The sequence below is a fragment of the Nannospalax galili genome, unplaced genomic scaffold (assembly GCF_000622305.1).
Source record: "Nannospalax galili isolate Female #2095 unplaced genomic scaffold, S.galili_v1.0 scaffold146, whole genome shotgun sequence".
Lineage (NCBI taxonomy): Eukaryota > Metazoa > Chordata > Mammalia > Rodentia > Spalacidae > Nannospalax > Nannospalax galili.
Genome location: NW_008357929.1, coordinates 574,143 through 595,145, shown reverse-complemented (window position 1 = coordinate 595,145; position 21,003 = coordinate 574,143). Strand labels below are relative to the sequence as shown.

Sequence of the window (21,003 nt, the reverse complement as noted above, 5' to 3'; positions counted from 1 at the left end):
ATTCTTATTTTATGTGAATGAGTGCATTGCTTGCATGTATGCAAGTGTACCCATGTCATGCAACACCTGAGGAGGTCAGAAGAGGGTAGTGGATCTGTTGGTACTAGAGTTACTGATGGTTGTTAGCTGCCATGTGAGTGCTAGGAACAAAACCCGGTCCTCTGCAAGCACAGCCAGTGCTCTTAATGCTGAGCTGTATCTCCAGCCCCAACCTGAAGAATTTAAAAGTCCAAGGTGCTAACTGGCACTGTGGCTCTCAAGACAGGGAGCTGCTTTTTGGGGGAGACACCCATAGAACAGAATTGACATGGGAGTCACTTTAGAGGAGGTTCATGGACATGAGCCATGAGTGTGGGAAGGACTATTGAGGATTTTCAGATGGGTGATGAAAGCTCTATCTTGAGTGTAGTTGTGGTTACACAGATATTTAAATATGTTAAAAGCCACTGAAATATATGTGCTACTGGGTCATTTTATTGTACACAAACTTCACTCAGTCATTTGGACATTTTTTAAAGGAGGTAGCTGGCTCAAACTATAAGTCATGCCCAAGCTGGCATCACAGGTCCGGCAAAAGACTGGGAAGGCAAATGTGAGAAGCAGTGGTTAGAAACACATTTGGGATTTACAGCCTGCATCTCACAGGGCCCGGGGCATCTAAGAATTGGCAATGTGTGGTTTCCTTTGTGTCTGTCCCTAGTTTTCTGCCTCAAGCAGACACTGTTTTCGTGATAAAAATAAACATTCTTTGGCAAAAGAATACAGGATGGTAAAATTGTCTCTCTGGAATGTGTTTGCTGAAGTGTGTCCAAGGCCACACCTTCAGACACCTGGCCATGTTTTGTCATCATTTTAACCCGTGTTGAAATTTGATTGACGTTTGTGCATACCGGGAGGTGGCGCCTTTAAGAAGTGATTAAGTCATTAAGAAACATTCAAAAACAATGTTTTTAATTTTTTTGAGACAAGGTTTTCCTGTAGTCCCAGTTGGCCTGGAACTCACTAGGCTGGCCTCACTCTCACAGAGATCTTGCCTCCTGAATCCCTGGATGAAAGGTATATGCCACCATGCCCAGCCTCTAAAAACAATTTTATCTTGAAGATAGGGACAAACTCAGGGCCTTGTGCATGCTAAGCAGACACACCACCACCGAGCTATATCCCTAGTCTGTATTCACGTCTTTCTAGAGGGAACGGGTTAATTCTCATTGGCGTTGACTAGCTTTCCAAGAGAGGACTGTTATGAAAGTAGAGTCTGCCCCTCCGACCTCTTCTTCTACACATGCTCACTTGCCTTCTGTTTCTTCAGCATACAAACCCTCACTAGAAGTTGCCACCTTGAATTTTCCAGACCCCTAGAACTGTGAGCCCAAGAAACCTGTTCTTTATTAATAGCACTGAGTATCAGGGATTTGTGATAACTGCAGAAAATGAACTAAGACAGTCTGTAAAGTGTATCATTTTGAAATGAAAGAAAATGAATGAATGTCATCAAGATGGCAGAATAGCACATGTTGGCTTACGTGGCATCAACTCTCTCCACTCCTCGGAAGTAGTTGATGCCTTCAGAAGTGTTACGCAGGTGGTGGCATTTGTCGTCGATCCGGTAGGCTGCCTGCTTGTCATTCAAGTCTTTCTCCAGCTCATGCTGAGCAGTTCTATCAGAGCTACAATACAGGGGGCGAGAAACAAGAGTTGAGGCTTCACAGTCAGGCAACAACTTCCCACAAGAAGGGACATCGCCCTTGTAAGTTGGAACCTGTCACTCTCTCCTCTATCACACAGCAGTCAATATCCAGTCTAAAGGAGCATCTTGGAGATGGCCATGTGAGGCATGAGAACTCTACTCTTGCTCTGCCCATATTTCCTGTCCATGGGGAGTGGGGAAGTAGGGAGAGGAGGTAGAGCAGGTGTTCCCAACACATACCAACTGTTCCAGACGGGACACTGGCTTGCAGTGATGTGTGCCCTTCCCTTCCTCCTTTCTCTTCAGCTTCTATATTCTTACCCCCTTCAGCTCTATGTGTTTAATATAGCTCTTCCAAGAAACTATGAGATATTTACAGCAAAGCCTCCCTCTATCCATTGGTGACCTCAGTTTGTAGACATGTTATGGCTAAGAAGTTTGCCAGGAGATATAAAATATGAGGACATTTTAATTTCCAAAAGTGCTTGGCATAAGGTCAGGAACTGGCAGTTCACTTCAGCAACCCAATACTGGGAAGGAAGAGCTTTGCGATACACAGTCTTCCCTGAATTCTGGGCAGAGAGAGGACCCCCACCACCACACCCCCAACTTATGTCCAGAGACTAGTCCTGAATGGGAGTAGGCATAGGTGACAGGTGGACATTGTTGATTCATGAGACAGTTCATTCAGCATATAACTGATTCGTGTCTATTGAGAGCCTGGGAAAGAGTGAGCAAAGCAGAAACTCTTCTCTAAGAAGCTTAGTTCTACTGGGAGGAGATAAGAAATATACATCTGGGCATAAATGGGCATTTTGTGTGGCTTGAACAATGCAAAGATGAAAGCAGGAACCAGGAGTACCATAGCAAGAGCTTTTCACCTGGAGAGACCTCCTGTCAGGACAGGTCTCTCCAGGTGAAACCAAATAAAGTTGTGGAAAAGGAACAATCAAATCATGCAGGTTGGACACTGGAAACTAACAGATTTTCTTCTATGTGAAACTCACTTGCCATTTAAAAGAATCATTCTGGTGTTTTGCCAAGAACAGATTAAAGGAGATCTGGAAAGACCTATTGGAAGACTTGGGGAATAAGACGGGACAGGCCAAGGGGGCAGAAGGAAGGAGAGAAGACGTGTTCAGATTCTGGGTATATTTAAGAAGGAAGAGAATCTCCTATGAGGCTGGACTCCAGTGAGGACAAAGAACTTAAATTGAGTCATTGAATTGGTGAAATTCTGTCACCTGAGCTAGGAGCAGGAGCTCGGGAGAGGGAGGTCAGTTAGGCATAAGTGATCATTATCCACATAGAAACACAGGTAGGTTGTTAGAAGTTGGGAAAGTCTATGCTAGAAATAGAAAGTTGAGAGTTGTTAGCACAGTGTCTGTGAGAAGCAGAACAGCGGCACAATTCTATCACTTCTGTGCTTACACCCTAAAAAGGGTGGACCCTGGAGCCACTCAGTAAAGACTGTTTCCAGTTGAACGAACCAATTCCAGCAGCAGCTTCTCCTCAAGGTGGCCTGTGACTTTAAATAGACCATTTGGCCTGTCAGCTAAAGTTTGATTTTTGATTCTTTGTAAAACAGAAATGGGAAGCATCAGGTAAACTATCTGCATTTTGTGAATTCTGAAACAATATGTGCACAAAGGATAGAAATAGAATGGAGCCTTCCATTGCCACTGCTCTGCTGAGCCTCTTGGCTTGGCTTATGTTGAACATTTGGACAAGAATGTCTGTATTGTCTGTGACCTGGGTCCAGCATGATCCTCTCTTGGAATGGCACCCTTGAAGAGAAGGGGAGACCGGACACATTCTCAGTTGATCTCAGGCTCCTTGGAAAGGTATTTGAGGTGTTACCTCATCAACCTGTCTTATAGCCAACGATGGCAAGAATCTTGGCTCCCAGGTTAGCACCCATTAAGGTTCTATTTTCAGCTGAGACCCAGTCTGAGGGTATGATTGCTGCTTCTAAAACAAGAGAAACCCTGCTTCCATCACTATCGCTGGAGAGAGCACAGTGGAAAAGCCATCCAGAGAAAAGAGGCAGTGGTTTTGCTCACTATATATTGAAGCAAAGCCAAGGATCTTAAAGGATCACCAGCAGCACAGCATATGATGTTGGCACAATAGTGGCCCTTTTATCATGGGGGCAATCAACAGCTATTTAATTGGACTAAAAAGCCCACTCAATGGGAGGAAATTCAAGTGTGGTACTGTAAACACAACCAAACATAACATGGCTGGAGTGGCCATAGACCTTAGGGAAAACCCCAAGACTGTCACATCCCTAGACTCATGTGATTTTTTTATTATGTAAAAAATATATATCCTTATATTTACAGACAAATATCCCAGTCACTACTCATCAAAAAAGCTCATTTTGTACCAGTTGGAGATTATTACCAAGTACCACAACTGGTCACACACGGACATTATCTATGAATTTCCCAGGCCTAAGTGACACATCTACAATGCAACCTCTACACCTAAGGCTCGTGGAACATAGAACAGGGGTAAAGAAGAGGATACTAGTGAATCTCTCAGTTCTCATTAATGAAGCTCCCTCATGCATTGGAGGGCCAGGAAGACAAAAGGTCACAAACGGACAGAACATAGAGATCAAGAGTCTGGTGAATGCTGGTCCTTGGACAGGACTCCTTTATTAAACTTCAACCAACCAAGGCTCAGGGACCATAATGGAAGAGGGGTGGCTATATTGTAAGAGTCAGGGAGGAGGTGCATGACCATATGGAAACAGAGTCCTACAAGCTCCTGGGAACCTGCTCATATGATTCTATGGCAATGGTGTCAGCATACACAAGTCCCATGCAAACTCAGCAGACAAAAACCCAGAATAGAACTTGGAAAATGAACAGCAGACCCCAGTCTTATCTGAAGAAATATTGACAACTGATTGGTGCTAGGTGAAGAAAAGCTGATCTTCCTAAAACAAGGGACTCTAGATAGGCTGAGAGATCTCAGTGGATGAGCTTGCATTGGGGAATGTCTGAGGACACTGACTTGACACAGTGGGCCTTAACAGAGGTGACAAAGTATATGGGCTCCAGTGGGGGGGGTTGTGGAGGGGGACAGGGGTATAAAGATGATTAAGATTGATTAAGATGTTCTGTAGGAAATACACAAAAATTCAATTAAAAACAAATAAAAAAAGATTCCAAGCAAGTGCACACACATAGTTAGGACCTGAGGCAAAGGTTTGTAAAATAGCCAGTAGGGAGACAATTTGAATGGGACCTTACACTATTCCAGCATGGAACAATCTGGGCCATAAAAATCCAAAGGGCACAAAAACAGCAGCAGATTTTAGATTCTGAAAGAAAATGGGAACCAGAAGCACGGAAACAATTCTTTGAAACATGCTAAGTGCTGTTTCTGCAATTCCTAAGGTAAAAACCAGGAACTCATAACAGAGCTACACTCTCTATAACAATACCATGCCAGGCACCCTCAATAATCTTGTGGTCTTTCTCACCATTTTCTAAATTAAAGAATCTTCTAATGACACCTCTGGAGAGTCTCAGGGTGTAAACCTCACTAACCCTCCCGGTGTTGACCTCAATGTGCAGGTTGGGCAAACTAAGCGGACAGTAATTGATACCTCTGACATTTGTTCCTTTAGGTATATCACATGCCATCTTTGTTAGCATCAGCATATGCATAGCTATCATCTCTTTGGGGGCATTTTCAACACTACTTCTACCTGTGACCATAATCAGCAGTGACCTTCTTGCCCTGTTTGGAAACAGGTTCAGTCAATACTTTTTCTACTCTGACAGCAGTTATCACAACTTAAGAACTTCCTTTGATTATTATTCTTCCCCCTTCCCATTCTTCCCACATCCTTGCCATAAGTGCCTGAGAATCTAAACCCTTGAGGAATGTGTGTACTGGTGGAGAATAGTTAAGAGTAAACAACGGCAGTGGAATGGTGAGCTACAGGGAAGGGTGAATGATGTGATGATGTAATTAGGAGATGTGGCTCTTTAAAGAGGTATGAAAATAAACATAAGGGAAACACAACTTAGTGCTTTTTCAACTGTCATGACTGAACACATGCCAAAAAGTAAAAGACTTAGTTAAGAAAAATCTTAGCCATACTCCAACCAAGGGCTGAAATCCTTTCCACAATGCCTCCAAGTTGTTCTTGAAATAAAAATGTATGCTATAATTCCAAACTCTCATTTTAACCTTTGAATAAAAAATGTGTGTGCCCTGTGCCCATGTGTGTGCTCACATGTGCATGTGTGCACATGTGTGTGTGTGTGTGTGTATGTGTGTGTATTCTGAGAAGCTAAGAGAAATATGAATGGGGAGATGGAAGTATAGTTCAATCACAGGTTTCAAAGTGTATAGAGAAGAAAAGCTCTTACGCAAGTTGGGCAATAGCCTTATCCAAATGTTGCTTCATTCTTTCTTGACAACACAGAATAACATCAACTTCCTACCCAATTGAAAAACAAAACAGCACGTTAATGCCTTCATTGCTTGGTATAACATCCAAAGCCAACAATACACAAATTCATCAATGAAGGAAAATTTTGTTTGTTGAAAAATTGTGAAGTTAAGCTTTAAAATAATTTCACATCCACTAATTTACTTGTATACCCTACGATAATTCAAACTAGTCTGAGATTCATTCCTTATAGGACTACTGGGAATTTTTTTTGTGGATCAAGGAGGAACATAGTTAAAATTTCAGTATTTTGTTCTTGCTTTATCTTTTTCCTTAAACAATAAAAAAGACCAAAATTCTAGTGGTGTGCAATACTGAACTGAAATGAACATCTTCTTCCATAATAGCTATCCTTCCAAGACAAAGTAGATTAGGGAGGAGTAGGAGGCCAGCCAAAGGAGCTGCTCACTGGCAGTGCCCATAACATCACGGAACCTGATTCAACCACGGAAGCTGACTTTCATCTTAGAGGTCAACTGCCTTCTATCCTGCTATGTAGCCCAGCTCCTACAGTCAGGCCAACATCAGTGTCAGCGTGTTAGTGATGCCACTCTGCTTGACCAAAGGTGGCATTTCATGTACTATTCCATAGCCTTTAAACATTAATTTACTTCTGAAGTTAATATTCATATTGGAAAGTTTGCAAACTCAAAATAACATCAATAAGACATTTAAAAAAAATCGTTCTTAACATTTTCTCAAGAAAAATGTGATCATCCTAAATATATTGTTTTGTGGCATTTTAAACTTAGATATTTGGGCTGGACAGATGGCTCAGCAGTTAAGAGCACTAGCTGTTCTTGCAAAAGACCTGGGTTTGAATCCAAGCACCCACATGGCAGCTAACAACCATCCATAACTCCAGTCCTAGGGGACCTGATGCCCTCTTTTGCCTTCCGTGGGCATTTTAAGACAAAGGAGCACTTACCTGCAGGCATAACACTCAGACACACAAAGCAAAAATAAACAACGTTTAAACTTAGATACTTTCCCATGACATTAAACAATACTGTACTGAACAATCACAATAGGTGTGTGGACATTGCAAAACGATATGCCTATTTTCAAAGTTTGCCAAGCAAAGCTAAATTGCGCTTCAAGAAAGTCATATTTGTCTACAATGACAAATGAGTCTGTGAACACCAGGTAGCCACTATCACACCTCCAACTCTGCAGATGGTACAGAACGTGCGCCAAGAAAAAGAGACAACCTGCCTGCATTTGGAGGCTAATATAAGGATGAATTTATGTTCTTTATGTATTTAAAACTTAATCCTTGGCCAGGTAAGGTAGAGAGCACCTGTGATCCCAGCTACTAGCAGGCTGAGATGCCAAGGATTCTAAGTCCAAGGCTAACCTGGGCTACGGAATAGAAAACCTCATCTCAAAGGAAAATAAGTTCATCATCATCATCAGACTTGATCTTATAAGTAAATATATACAGAGAGATAATTTTGTGAATGGTGCTTTGATTTCTGTGATACCAAAACCTACCAACTATCCCTTTTTCGTTCATATCCCTTTTTCTCATGATTTTCTTCATTCTAGCATTAATTTTGACTCACCTATTAGTTGGCTTCTTTTTGTTGTTGTTGTTTCATTGTTTAAAAGTTTGAGAGGGAACTGACACTGATTCTAACCACTCCAACAGCTATCAAAATACCTGAAAGCAAATCCTGAATCCATCACTCTAAAGTCCAGCCTTGGAATACAAAAGAGTACTGAGGAGGAACCTAATAGAGGAATGGTTTTGGAAGCCCTTGTCAAGAAATTCCACCGGACTCTCATATGAACATTTAAAAATTGCCAGGGGCACAAGCCAGTAAGCAGCATTCCTCCATGGCCTATGCTACAGCTCCTGCCCCAGCCAGGTTCCTACCCCGAGTTCCAACCTTGGGCTCCCTGATGAATTGTGACCTGGGAGATGTAAGCCAAATAAACCCTTTCCTCCCCCCACCCCAAAAAGGAATTGAATAAAGGGGTTGTAGGGAGCTCAGTCAGTAAAGCACTTAACTTATAAGCACAAGGACCTGAGTTTGATTCTTAGAACCCATGCCATCAGGAGTGATGGAGTGGTGTGTGTTCACAAACCTAGCACTGGGTGGGGAGACTGAGATAGGAAGAGCCTTCAGCTTGCTGGCCGGCCAATCTAACCTAATTGATGAGCCTCAGACCTTGCCTTAGTGGAAATCAATGGTGTTCTTGTGAATGACACTGAAGGTTGTCCTCTGGACTCCATATTCAAGCACACACAGAGAGGCACGGTTGCCATCCCCCACACGCACCCAGTACACACACACACACACACACACACACACACACACACATTCACATACACACATTTAGTATGGAATATGCTTAGAATGATAATGTTGCTGCTGATTTTTAGATGTTCAGAATTAATGAAATCAGTTAAGAGTTCAATCTGCTTCATGTTGCAACCAAAGTTCTACTTGCTCTTACAAATAGCCAAGATTTCTCATAATCTTGCTGTGGGTTATGGATCTCTCTCTCTCTCTCTCTCTCTCTCTCTCTCTCTCTCTCTCTGTGTGTGTGTGTGTGTATGTGTGTGTGTGTGTGTGTGTGTGTGTTGGTAAAATATTGCCATAAGATGCATGGAGTCCTGCCTGGAGAGTGTCACTTAGAGTACCAGATCCTAATGTGGTTTACAGTACATGCAGTGTGTTTTTATATACAATGCACATAGTAGAAATTTCTTGGATTTATAGTGGGGAAAGTGCATTTATTGAGACCCCAATATTAAAAAAAAAACCCTTTCAAGAAAGATTCTTAAATTTCTGTTCAAGTAAAGTCAGATGAAGAATGGCAAAGGGAACAAGGAAAGCTCAAAACAAGGTGCTCCTGAGCCGCCCCTGCGCTAACCTACCTGCCAACCTATATTCCTGCATGGAAGCAGTCTTGAAATAACCTCAGCGGAATAAGTGCAGTGCACACCATTCCTTCCCCCACCATAAAAGAAAGCCTACAGAATGTGGCGGGGATGGACAGAAGGTAGAAGCTGTGGGAGGCCCGGGTCTGATGAGCTCCGTGATGGCTCCCGTATTCCTGAGCAAATGAAGGTTCTGACAGAGCTTGGGAAAGCCTTACCTGGGAGTGGTCCCATGTGTCTGGACTCTGAGTTGGGGAGGAATTATAATAGCCTCATGAGCTGCACAGACTCGGAGAGGGGTAATAGATCCCACAAACTGACTTCTTGGAGAATCTCAAAATGTCAATGTGCTACATATTAAATGTGGTCTTATTTTCAGGACTTCAGATGAAAACCAAACAAGGAGTTTTGTCTTGGTAGTCAAAGAACCTTGACTTAATCCTCCTGTTAGAAAAGGTGACACCTTCACAAATCAGCTGCTGTCATCATGTACTTCTAGGAAACTGTACTCTCAAGACAGTGTGCAGGGTAAAGAGGCAGAAGAGAGAGAGAGAGACCCCCCGCAGCCTTTTCCTTCCCATCACCGCAAGTGAAAACTTGTCCTGCATTCTCAGGTCTAGGGTGTAACTGTGGCTATACACACCTGCCTCAGCATCAGCCAGTGAAGGTTCAAATCTGATTCTGCCATTTGGTAAATAAAGACAAGTTATAAATGAAGGGCGATGATACTTTTCTGAAGCTGAACTGTGATTAACAGAGATTCTTAAACTCTGTCTACTCACAACTGTTTTTATGTGCCCCCCCAAGTACATAGGTATATAAAACAGGTGTACAAATAAACATTTACTGATGATAATTAAAGAGAAATTAATTTAACACAATTCTTTGGTATGCATATAATTTTTCAGTTTATTAAAGATAAAAGCAAATTTGCATGCTAATAGATGGACGTGCTTATTTTAAATGGTCGAGTTATGCTTAAGGCCATTTCAGAAGTTGCTGGAAAGTCTATTGTAAGCATTGCAAAGGCATACTGCTAATTTTATGTTTAAATTCTGAGGGAAGATGATGGGAAAATACTAAAAGTCTTCATTTTCTGTAATTCAACTAATGTTTCTGTAAGAGTAGAAAACTTCGTGTGTATAATAAATACACTGCAATGTATATGGTGCGATAGTCTTCACCGTGAATTGAGGTGCTACAGTGGCATTTGTTTGTGTTGTGTGACATGTTGGCGTGCACAGGGCTAGGTTCATGATTCAGGTGTTCGAACCAAGGCTGTCATGAAGTTGCACACTGCAGCTTGGATAAGCAGGACAAGATGAGGTTTGATTCTGAATTGGTTTTTGTTTCTCCAAGTTTAGAATGCTCTTATAGTTGTCAAAATTTTCATGAACTGGCCTTTCAGTTCTACTTCCTCGAATGGGGTTGCAACCCACAATTTAAGAATCTGTGGCTTAGCAGATGGTGAGTATTCAGCAAGTGTTAGGTCTTGCATTTTAAGAGGGGTGCTAAAGCTATTCCCTTCAAATTGAAACGTTGCTTCCTGGAGGGAGGAGGGAAGAAAACAAACTTATAAGGCTCTGGAAGTTCCTAAAACTTACCAGTTTTCAAGGGTCCTCCCCAAGGTTATGCAACAGTAATACTTGCTGGGAAGAGCTGGCTCCCATGGACCAAACTGCTTGCACATTGTGCAGAGAGCTCTAGGGGTGCAGCTTTTATCATTGTCACCCATGCTGACGTTGGCTTTTCAGAAATGTAGCTGCCTTTGAGCTATCCATGCTTCACGTACGTAACCCCTCACCCATACTCCAGCAAAGTTAGCCCAGTCATCCCAGCGGCTCAGGGAACTCCAATTGGTGAGAATTGTTTTTTGTCTGTCATGTTGCCTGCCTGAGGTAAATAGACATTTGCTCACATTTCCCCAGGAAAAGTCACAGGAGTGATTTGCCTCATGTTAGAACCTAATTCTTATATGGGATATAGGCTCTGTTCTCTCAGTGGGGTACTATGACCAGAGCCCCAAGGGCACTGATATCTGACTGTGAATGTGGAGATGTGCTGGCCCTGGTATACACCATGAATTGTGGATTAACAATCATTTCATGGATGTCTTTGTTAACCCAGACCCTGCATCAAGCAGGTTGAAGCTGTTTGTGAGGTTTTGCTTAATCACTTAACTGAGTCTCTGAATTTCAGGGAGTATGAATTAAATTACCGCAGTCTAAAAGGGGAATAGGCCACTGCAATCAAACCTTTCAAATCAAACTGTAAGTTCAATTGAACCTAGGTCATGGACAGCCTCCCCTATGAGAGCAGGCCTTTGTTGCTCCATAGAATGCTATTTAAGGATGGAATGATCTCAAGTGCTCTGTTCTCATTGATCTTGAGTTTGGGGAGCAGAGACATTTTCTTTCATTATCAGTTTTCATTTTCCACATCTGTTCCCATGTCCATCAAGGATGATTAACAAGTGCTATCTATTCTGACATGGCTGCTTGTGGGAAATCTCTGGACCCACAGCCTACTGGGAGGTAAAAATGTAGGTAAGAAGGGCAGTGCCCACCTCTGATGGCCAGTGACCACCCTACAGTCTTTCCACACTGAGACTGGAGTTCTATTCTGTCTCTCTCTTGGAAGAGTCCCCTCAGGCTGGACTGTACTGCAATGCACCCATCTCTAGAACATTGCTTTCACATTCTTTTTAAATATATATCTTATTTATTACTTTTATGTGTATGAGTGTATTGCTTGCATATATGTAGGTACACCCATATCATGCAATGCCCACAGAGTTCAGAAGGGGTGTCAAATCCCCTGGAACTGGAGTTATAGATGGTTGTTATCAGTACCATGTACGTGCTGGGAGTTGAACCTGGGTCCTCTGTAAGAGCAACCAGTGCTCTTAACCACTGAGCCATGTCTCCAGTCCCCAAATTTCACATTACTGATAAACCTCTGCATCCCGAAGTGCTTTTATTTTCTGCATCTGTCACACCAAGAAGGGAAAGAAGCTGGTGGTCTGGAGCCAGTCCCAGAGCCTCAGCTTAAGCTCCGATCAGCAGGCGCAGCTTGAGTCCCAGAGCATAGCCAGAGCTGGCTGGGTGTGCTGAGTCTGGAGGTTCACTGGCTTCAGAGTCCAAAGAAATCACCTGGTCTTAGAGTCCTGGGAAGATAGCATCACCACGTTCCTCAAGGGAAGCTGTTCGGTAAGAATCAGCTGAACACTGTGTGAGAGCGCCTTATCTAAAACGCTTCAGAAACATTTCAGATATTTTCAGAATGTGGAATATTTGCATAATAACAATGAAATGTCCTGGGAAATGGAACACAAGTCTAAACACAGAATTCATTTATGTCTCAAAACACCTTACACACACAGCCTCAAGGTAATTTTGAACAACTATGTATTGTGCCTGTGTTTTGGCTGCAAACCATCACATGAGGTCAGGTGTGGAATTTCCTACTTGTGGTCTCATGTTGATACTCAAAAAGTTTTGATTTTGAAGCATTTCCACTTTTGCATTTGGGGGCTGATGGTGCTCTGCCTAGATCACTGCTTATATATAATAGTCAACAGAATCACAGTAAACATGCATGATGATATCACTCCATTGGATAGTTAACGGACCACATTTGCTACTTGAATTAATTGAAAGTGACCACAGCAACTCTCTTAATCCATGGGCTATTACTCTAGTTGCAGATTTAACTTTTAGGAAGAAAACAAGCTCTGCTAACTTTCCTAGAAAATATAAAGTTCTGATTCAGTGTTTCTTATTTCTGAAGGATAGCTTTGCTGAGTATATCACATACAACATAATTCACCTGTTTAAGGTATACAGTTAGTCCAGTCCGCCATCACCAAAACCAAATTCAGGACATTTTCATTGCCTGCACTAAAAATGCAAGTACCTCCTAACTGCCACTGCTGACCTTCAGCCCTTCAAGCCTCCTGCTAAGCACACATTAAATTTACTTCAGTCTCTACAGAATTCTCTATTGTAGGAGTTTCATGTAAGTGAATAACACAGTATGTGGTCTTTTGTGGCCAGCCTGAATCTTTGACTATCCATCTGTGTCAGCGGCACTCTTTCTTATGGGTGAGCAGCATTCTGTTGACACTGCTACGTTTTATTTATCCATCAACAGCTAGCAGACATGTTTTGATTGTTTTCGCTTTGGGGCTGTTCTGATGAATGGTGTTATAAATGTTCACATGCAAGCTTTTTTCCAGGGTCTGTTTTCTTTTCTCCTTGGGTAGATACCTAGGAGTGGAATTAGCAGATTATACAGTAACTCTGTGCTAATCATTTTCCAAAGCAGCTGCATCATTTTCCATTCCCACCAGCAGTACACAATGGTTCTAATTCCTTCACAGTCTTGCTGATTGCTTTCTGTATTGTTGTTATCCCCATCCTAGTGGGTAGGAGAGTGATTTTAAATTTGCTTGGTTTTAATGATGTACCATCGTTTTTTTATTGGCTTTTGGCTTATCTTCCTAGAAAACGACTACTCAGATACCTTTGTCCACTTTTAAAAATTAGATTGTCTTTTCTGAAAGATTTTAATCACTATATAGGCCAGATACAAGTCCTTATCTCATACATGATCTGTGAAGATTTTTGATTATAATAATCTTCTTTGAAGTAGCAACTTGTCAGTTTTGACGATGCTGCTTATTTGTCTTTTGTTTGTGCCTTTAGTAGTCTATCTAAAAACCTGTCACCTAATCCAGGGCCACCATTATTTATGAAATTATTTTTCCTAAGAGCTTTATCATTTCAACTTTTACACCGAGGTCTTTGATCTAGTTTTGCATAATGCTTTTATGTGCCGCAGTGACTCTTTTCTTTTGCGCATGGATAGCCAATTGTCCAAGTACCATTTATTGAAGAGAACTTTTTTCTGTTTCATTGAATTGTCTTTGGCACCCTTGTCAAAGATCTGTTGATGGTAACTGTGAGTGTTTATTCCTTAACACTCAAGTTCTGTTCCACTGATCTGTCTGTGCTACACTATCTTATGCATTATAGCTTTGCAGCTACTTTTGTATTGGGGAGATGTGAGTCCTCTAATTTCTTCTTTTTCAATATCATTTTAGCTATTATGAATCCACTTGGACTTCCACATGAATTTTAGGATACATTTAATCAATTTTCACCATGACATCAGCTGAGATCTTTGTGTGTGTAGTACATATATATGTGTGCACATGTGTGTATATGTGTGGGTGGGTACACATGCCATGTACTCATGTACATAGGCCAAAGAAGAACATTGGGTGCCCTGCTCCATCACTCTCTACTTTATTCCTTTGGTACAGAGTCTCTTACTGAACCTGGAGCTAGGCTGGCAGCCAACAAGCACCTGCAATCCTCCTGTCTATATCCACCACCCACCCACACTGGGATTATAGGCACACGTGGCCATGCTTGGCTTTTAGGTTAGCACAGGTATCCCAAAATGGGTCTTCACATTTGTGAAGAAGTCCTTGCACCCAATGAGTCATCTCCCCAGCCCTCTTTCGAATTTTTGAAGCACTTGTTCTTAATAACGTGTAGTCATTAAAAGTACCTGGGAAAATTTTTGTATGTGTGTCTTTTTGAGACAGGGTCTCCCTGTAGCCCCAGCTGTCCTGGAACTCACTATGTAGACTAGGCTGGCCTTGAACTCACAGAGATCTGCCTGCCTCTGCCTCCCAAGTGCTGGGATTAAAGGCATGTGCCACCACACCCGGCTCGGGAAATATTTTTAAAAATCAATGTCCACTCCACATTTGAATCAGACTCTGGGAATGAGACCCAAACACTGAATTAAAAACAAAAACAAAACCAAAAAACTTCACCAGGTAATTCTAATGTATAGACAGGTTGAGAGCCCTGCCCCCTTGAATAGTAGAAACACTGAAAGGATCCAAGTTTCAAAAATTCTCTTAAAAATACCATGGTGTATTTGCTGATAAACTGAAAAAATTAAGCTACTAAATGGGGCCTATCATTTGCTACCAACTGGACGTCTCAGATCAGTGAAAGCAAATGGGCTGAGAGACAGATGTTGCTAAATTCCTACCCACTCACAGAGATGACAGATTGTTTTAAGAACTGATCATCAAAGATCAGGGAAGAAGAAAAGCAAAGCAGGGGCTCCCAGGCAACATGACTTTATTCAGGATGTCCAATTCCTAATCACTCGGGCGACAACTGTCAACAGAAGGGGCTGTGACTTTCAGAGAGTAGACTACACAGCCTCTCTGCAGTGGCCAAAGCTTTCCTGAGTATGTTATTGAAATTCATGTGTCTCTAAATGAAATGAAAGGAAAGGAAATGAAAGAGTAACTTTAAAAAATGTATCGCTTTACCATTTGTAATGGTTATTCAAAAAAAATCCAGGCCAATGTTAAAGGAAGTACTGAGGGCCTGTCAGGATAACATTACTCCAGTGATCTACCTAATTCAACTTTCTCTCCAAGGACTCATTTTTTTTTTTTTCCTGCAGGGACACAGAAGATGGGTTCATCACAACAGAAATTCTGTGATTTCGTGAAGGAAACAAGCCTGAGAAATTATCTGGAGTCAGACAACAGAAGGGTCCAGTGATCTGTCTCCTGTAGGAAGTAGTGAGTTAGGAGACAGTTTTCAGCGGAAGGAAGAAACTAGTGGCAATGCTTATTATAGAGCAAAGTAAAATACGGGGCAGGGAAAGTGCCTGGGAATTTCACATGCATCGGCTTTCAGAGAAAGAGCTGAAAACTGGTGGCAGGAGGTCAAGGAGACAATATCTTCAACCTTCACCATTTTAGTGTTAGAAAGAGGTGGTGACCGGGTGAGACAGGTTGGGAGGTGAGGGAGGACAAAGAGAAGCTGGGTTTGACCTGTGCATACTCTATCCATATGCAGAAATATCACCTTATTAATACAAATAATTAATGTGCATTAATCGATTTTGGCTAAGCACTCATGGTGGTAGAGCTAATGTTTAATACAATGTCTTAGCCAAAGAAGGAAATTGGGTCTAGCCCCAAGCACATGATGGCAGAAATCTAAAGAATGCAGAGATTTTATTGTGGGAAGTCCAGAATGGGGGAGAATGAAAAGCAAAATCAAATTTAACAGGTGAAAAAGGCAGGAGCGACTGGGCGACTCGGCACAGTAGCAAGGGTGCTCGGTAGGGCGGCAGTTTGGCAGTGTACTGAAACTCCCCAATGCTTATACCCTTTGTAGTCCAGTTAGCATCCCTGAAAATAACGCACAGAAAATTATGAGAACAATGTTCAGTTACCAGTAGTGATAGTCTTGCTGCTGTAGTGGCCCCGAGCCACAGGGACTGATTTTACCATCACAATCTGACACCGAGCTTGAGCCTTCCTTGGAGACTAAGCACATTCTAGGTGTATGTGGGATAACGAAGCATCCTAACTACTCAATAAGGGGTGACTTTTACTACAAAATGACAGCATTTTCACACAGTAAAGCATCATGGAACGAGATATTAAAAGTTGTGTCTTACAGGAATATGCAATGATAAGGAAAAATCACCCTAGTAATTTAAATGAATGAAGGAGTTTTCAAATTCACAAATACAGATGAATTCTAATTGTGGAGGCATGTTTGTGTATCATGGTCATCATTGTGCATGTTGGGTGGTGTCTGGCTAAGCATGTTTAACAGAATGACTGAAGTATTCCCAAACTGACACTGATTACTGTTCAATTAGACTACAAACTATCTTCCTTATTTTCTATAATTTTAAAATTCTCACTTAACATACATTGCTTATAGAACCAAGAAAATGAATAATATATCTTTTTAAGTGCTATAAATTTACTTATAAGTGGCTGTGAATAACGTCACTCAATAGCATCACTCTTATTTCTGCATTTTAAAAAAGCTTCTCATTATTGAAGCATTTTACCCCACACTTACCGTCAGTAATTCGGTTTCAACTTCATCATGAACGAGGTCGATTCCCATTCTCTTCTCTCGTTGAAAGAGACATTCTCTGGCAACCTACAGATCCACAGACCATATTAATACACATTAATATAGTACAGTAATTACATTACTACAAACTGACAACAGCCAGTGGCCAGAAGCTTGTTTCCAAATTAAGTCAGCAGAGACTCCAGCTTTTCAAACTATCTTGTGAGAGCCTAACATGAAAAAGACTGTGATGACTAAATAAATCTGTGCAGCTACTGAAAAAGTAAAAAGTTGTTTCTGAAACTGAATTGAGAAAAAGATCCCAAGTTTAGAAAACTGACAAAAAAAAAGAATCTCCACAAATTAGAATCTTAGAAACTCGCCTGGCATTGATTTATTCCATAGAAACAGTTTAATAACATGATACATAGAGTTCAAGGTAATAGTTCCTAAATATTTTCTACTGAAAAAAGTGAAAATGAGTGATTATTTTTCAAGAATTCAAAATATTTGTATAATCAAGTATCAGTCATTATTTTTCAAGTGTCATGTACTATTTTCCTAGATATGAATAGTATGCTTTTGTCCGTTAAGGACTAAAAACAGAAAACAAGATTCAGCTATATTCATCTTTGTTCTGCTGTTTTGGTTTGTTGCTTGGTTAATTTTAATAAAATACAGTCAATAATGTCCATGCACTTTTATGCTATGTGTTTTACAATTGACATTAAACAGTAGACTTGAGTTATAAAACATTCTTTGAGGTAAAGTATGTTGATGGACACAGTGGGAAAGAGCATAAACTGCTAGTGTTGAATTATGGATGAAAGGACACTATGTAAAGTGCTTTTTTCACAAACATTTCATCACATGAGACTACATTATAATGTTAAATTGTCATATCTGGGTAGATTACCATATCTGAGCAAATCTCTATCTTTAATCATGTAATTTACATTTGCCATGTAAGAAATAAGTGGATCGAGGGACTTTGATTAAGTATATATGACTATATTGCTTTCCAGGAAACTTCCACCAACCCAGAGTCCCACTGGTGACATATTAAAGTACACATTTTCTGCTCCTTCATCGACCCTAAATATTATGAGTATTCATTACTGCAAATCTGGTAAGACAAAAAGGGTCATCTTATTGATTTAACTGCTATTTTATTACTAAATGTTAACAATCTTGCTTATATTATGTAGCCATCTGTATCTTCTCTTTTGATATTTATCTCTACATAAGTAACTCTAATTGTAATTAGACCTTATTGGGTTGACAGTAAACATTTCAAAACACAAGAACATCCAGAGTGAAACTTCAGAAGGAGGTCACATTAGAAGCATGTCACGGAGTTCAGTGATCATGGAAAGGGGATCTAAGGGAAGCAAGTGACTCTCTTGTAGAAATTAACTAAGAGGGCCAGGTGTGGTGATACAAGCTTGAGCACTCAAGAGGCAGAAGCAGGTGGATCTCTATGAGTTCAAGGCCAGCCTAGTATATAAAGAAAGTTTCAGGTTAGCCAGAGCTCTATAGTGAGATCCTGTCTCACACACACAAAAAGAGATTACGTGGCTGGGGTTTTAAGGATATTTTCAGTCCCTGAAGGCAATGGTTGTGCTATAAGATGAACCAATAATCTTCAAAATGGGCCTGGGCTCAGGGAAGGCACTAGAGGCCTGATTCTCATCAATTCAGAATGAATCACTATAAAATGATAGATACTGTGTGTGCTACCAACCTTTCCTAGGACTCTGTGACGTGTGTGTTTTCATTATTTGAGGTTAATGGGGAGAAGATGCAACAGAAGGGACATTGTGCAGAGATGCCCAACAGACTCCTCTGACAGCTAGACTTACAGGGGCTTGGTCCTCTAAACTCTGATATTAGAGGCTCCATGGCAGACCTCCTACAAGTGCTTGTCACATGGGAGCTGCAAACATGAAGACAGATGGCGTTGGCTGTGCTTGTCGGCATTGCACAGCTTCTGGGGCAGGCAAATGGTTCAACAGGTAAAGCACCTGCCACCAAGCCTGATGACATGAACTCAATCCCTGGACCCCACATGGTGGAAGGAAAGAATCAACTCTTGCTGGTTGTCCTCTGACTTCCACAAGCGCACACCTGTGTGTGCGTCCACTCATATACATATATACAAAAAATAAATAAACAGGTAATAAAGCATTTTAAAGATACATACAACTTCTAAAGAATTTATATGATTTCCCTGTCTTCAGATATGGAATGTCTTCTTTCTGTGGAGAGGGGCATGATGTGGTTGGAAGGCCCAGCACTTGATATAAGGGCCATGGATGACTGGAGACCACTTCAAAGTCTAATCAGAGGCCAGCAACTAACTGAAATGCTGCTTCTGTTACCATGGCAACTGGCCTACAACAGACTCGAATAAACCTCAACCTGATTCCTAAAGTGGTCTCGTTTGATCATTTGCACTCTGAAATAGACTCATGCCCACATGGGGAATTTCATGACACAGACTAAGAAAATTTAAATTTTATTTTCTTTTTAAAGATATTTTATTGTTTTTATTTTATCTTTATGAGTCTACTGCCTACATGTATATAAGTGTACCCATGTCATGCAATATCCAAGAAGGTCAGAGAGGGAGTCAGAGCCCCTGGAACTGGAGTTATAGACAGTTGTTGGCCACCATGTGGGTGCTGAGAATCAAACCTGGGTCCTCTGCAAGAGCAGTCAGTGCTCTTAACTGCTGAGCCATCTTTCCAGTCCCTAAATTACGTGTTTGTGTAAATATGCAGGTGGACATATATGTGCTATCACACATGTCTGTGTGTGTACATGTGCATGTAGAGGCCAGAGGACAACCTTCGGTGTCATTCCTCTTTAGATGTCATCTACCTTGTTTGAAACAGAGAACATCACTGGCCCGAAGCTGACTGATTAGGCTAGATTGGCTGGCCAGTGAGTGAGCCCAGGAATCATCAGCCTCTGCTTCCCCTATGCTGGGATGGCAAACACACACCACCATGCTTTTCACATGCATTCTGGAGATCAAACTCAGGTCCTCATGCTTGCAAAGCAAACACGTTACTGACTGAGCTGTCTCACAAGCTCCAGGAAAATTAAAATTTTCTTAAATAAATAAATCTTTTCTTAAATCTGTATTTTAATGTGAAGACGGCAGTGATCAAGCTAGCCTTTTGTCAGAACGAAGTTGGTATAATAGTGTTCCTTTCTTTGTATTCAGAATTCGCTCTTAGAGTCACTCTTATGTCTAATGCATAACATGTCAAAGGTTTAGTCATTACTGAACCCATTTACAACTGTGCTGATGAGGGATGATTCTGTACATAAAATAAAGCACAATCTGGTACATAATAACCTACAATCTTAAAATGCAGTGCCTTTTGCCCCCAGCATCCATCCTCACCTGCAGAGGGGCTTCAGTCTCTATCAAAGCCCTCTCTAACCTTTTCTTAAGATCAGTAAGTGCGTTTGTCTCTCCGATCATTTCATCCAACTCATGAGTGATTTCAGATTTCCAGAACCCTATGTCATTGATGCGTTCTCCCAAATTTTGGGTGGAGTCTGCCTGGGTCTTCCGGATTTGTTGGTATTTGTCTTGAATGAGGCGAGAAGTGTCCATTCGGAGTCTCTCTGAATTATGCCGTGAGGTATTAGACTCCAGGTAACTGGTTAAATTGGACCGGTACCAATCATCAGGCGTATACCTTGTGAAGAGGGTGGTTCTGTTGGATACAAAGGGAAGCATGGTACTCTCACACATCCTCTGAGATCTTGTACAGTATGGGTCCAAGGTGGGGTAGTTGGAGGCTGCTTTGTAGCATGTGTTTGGTCTCCATGGAAGGCTCAAACTGTGCATCAGGTTGTAATGGGGAAAGCGGTCCCGATAGCTTGATGTCATGGTACCAATGGCTGGTAGAAAGCTGGTTGGTGTTGATTTAGGGTGGGCATAAGTGGCCATTAGAGTAGAACCTAAAAGCTCCATGGTGCCCAGACACAGTTTTGAAATCTCTCCTAT

General features: G+C 41.4%; 1 protein-coding gene across 1 annotated transcript in view; it reads right to left on the bottom strand.

The window, feature by feature from the left end:
* Positions 1–20,995, bottom strand: part of Tekt3 (tektin 3) — a 33,201-nt gene extending 12,206 nt beyond the window's left edge. The window contains exons 1-4 of the mRNA XM_008855684.1: positions 20,392–20,995; positions 16,980–17,063; positions 6,082–6,152; positions 1,524–1,667 (exon numbers count right to left, since the gene is read on the bottom strand). Coding sequence (XP_008853906.1) covers positions 1,524–1,667; positions 6,082–6,152; positions 16,980–17,063; positions 20,392–20,970 — 878 coding nt within the window. The 5' untranslated portion in view covers positions 20,971–20,995. The remainder of the gene's footprint in view (positions 1–1,523; positions 1,668–6,081; positions 6,153–16,979; positions 17,064–20,391) is intronic.
* Between the last annotated feature and the right edge of the window lie 8 nt (positions 20,996–21,003).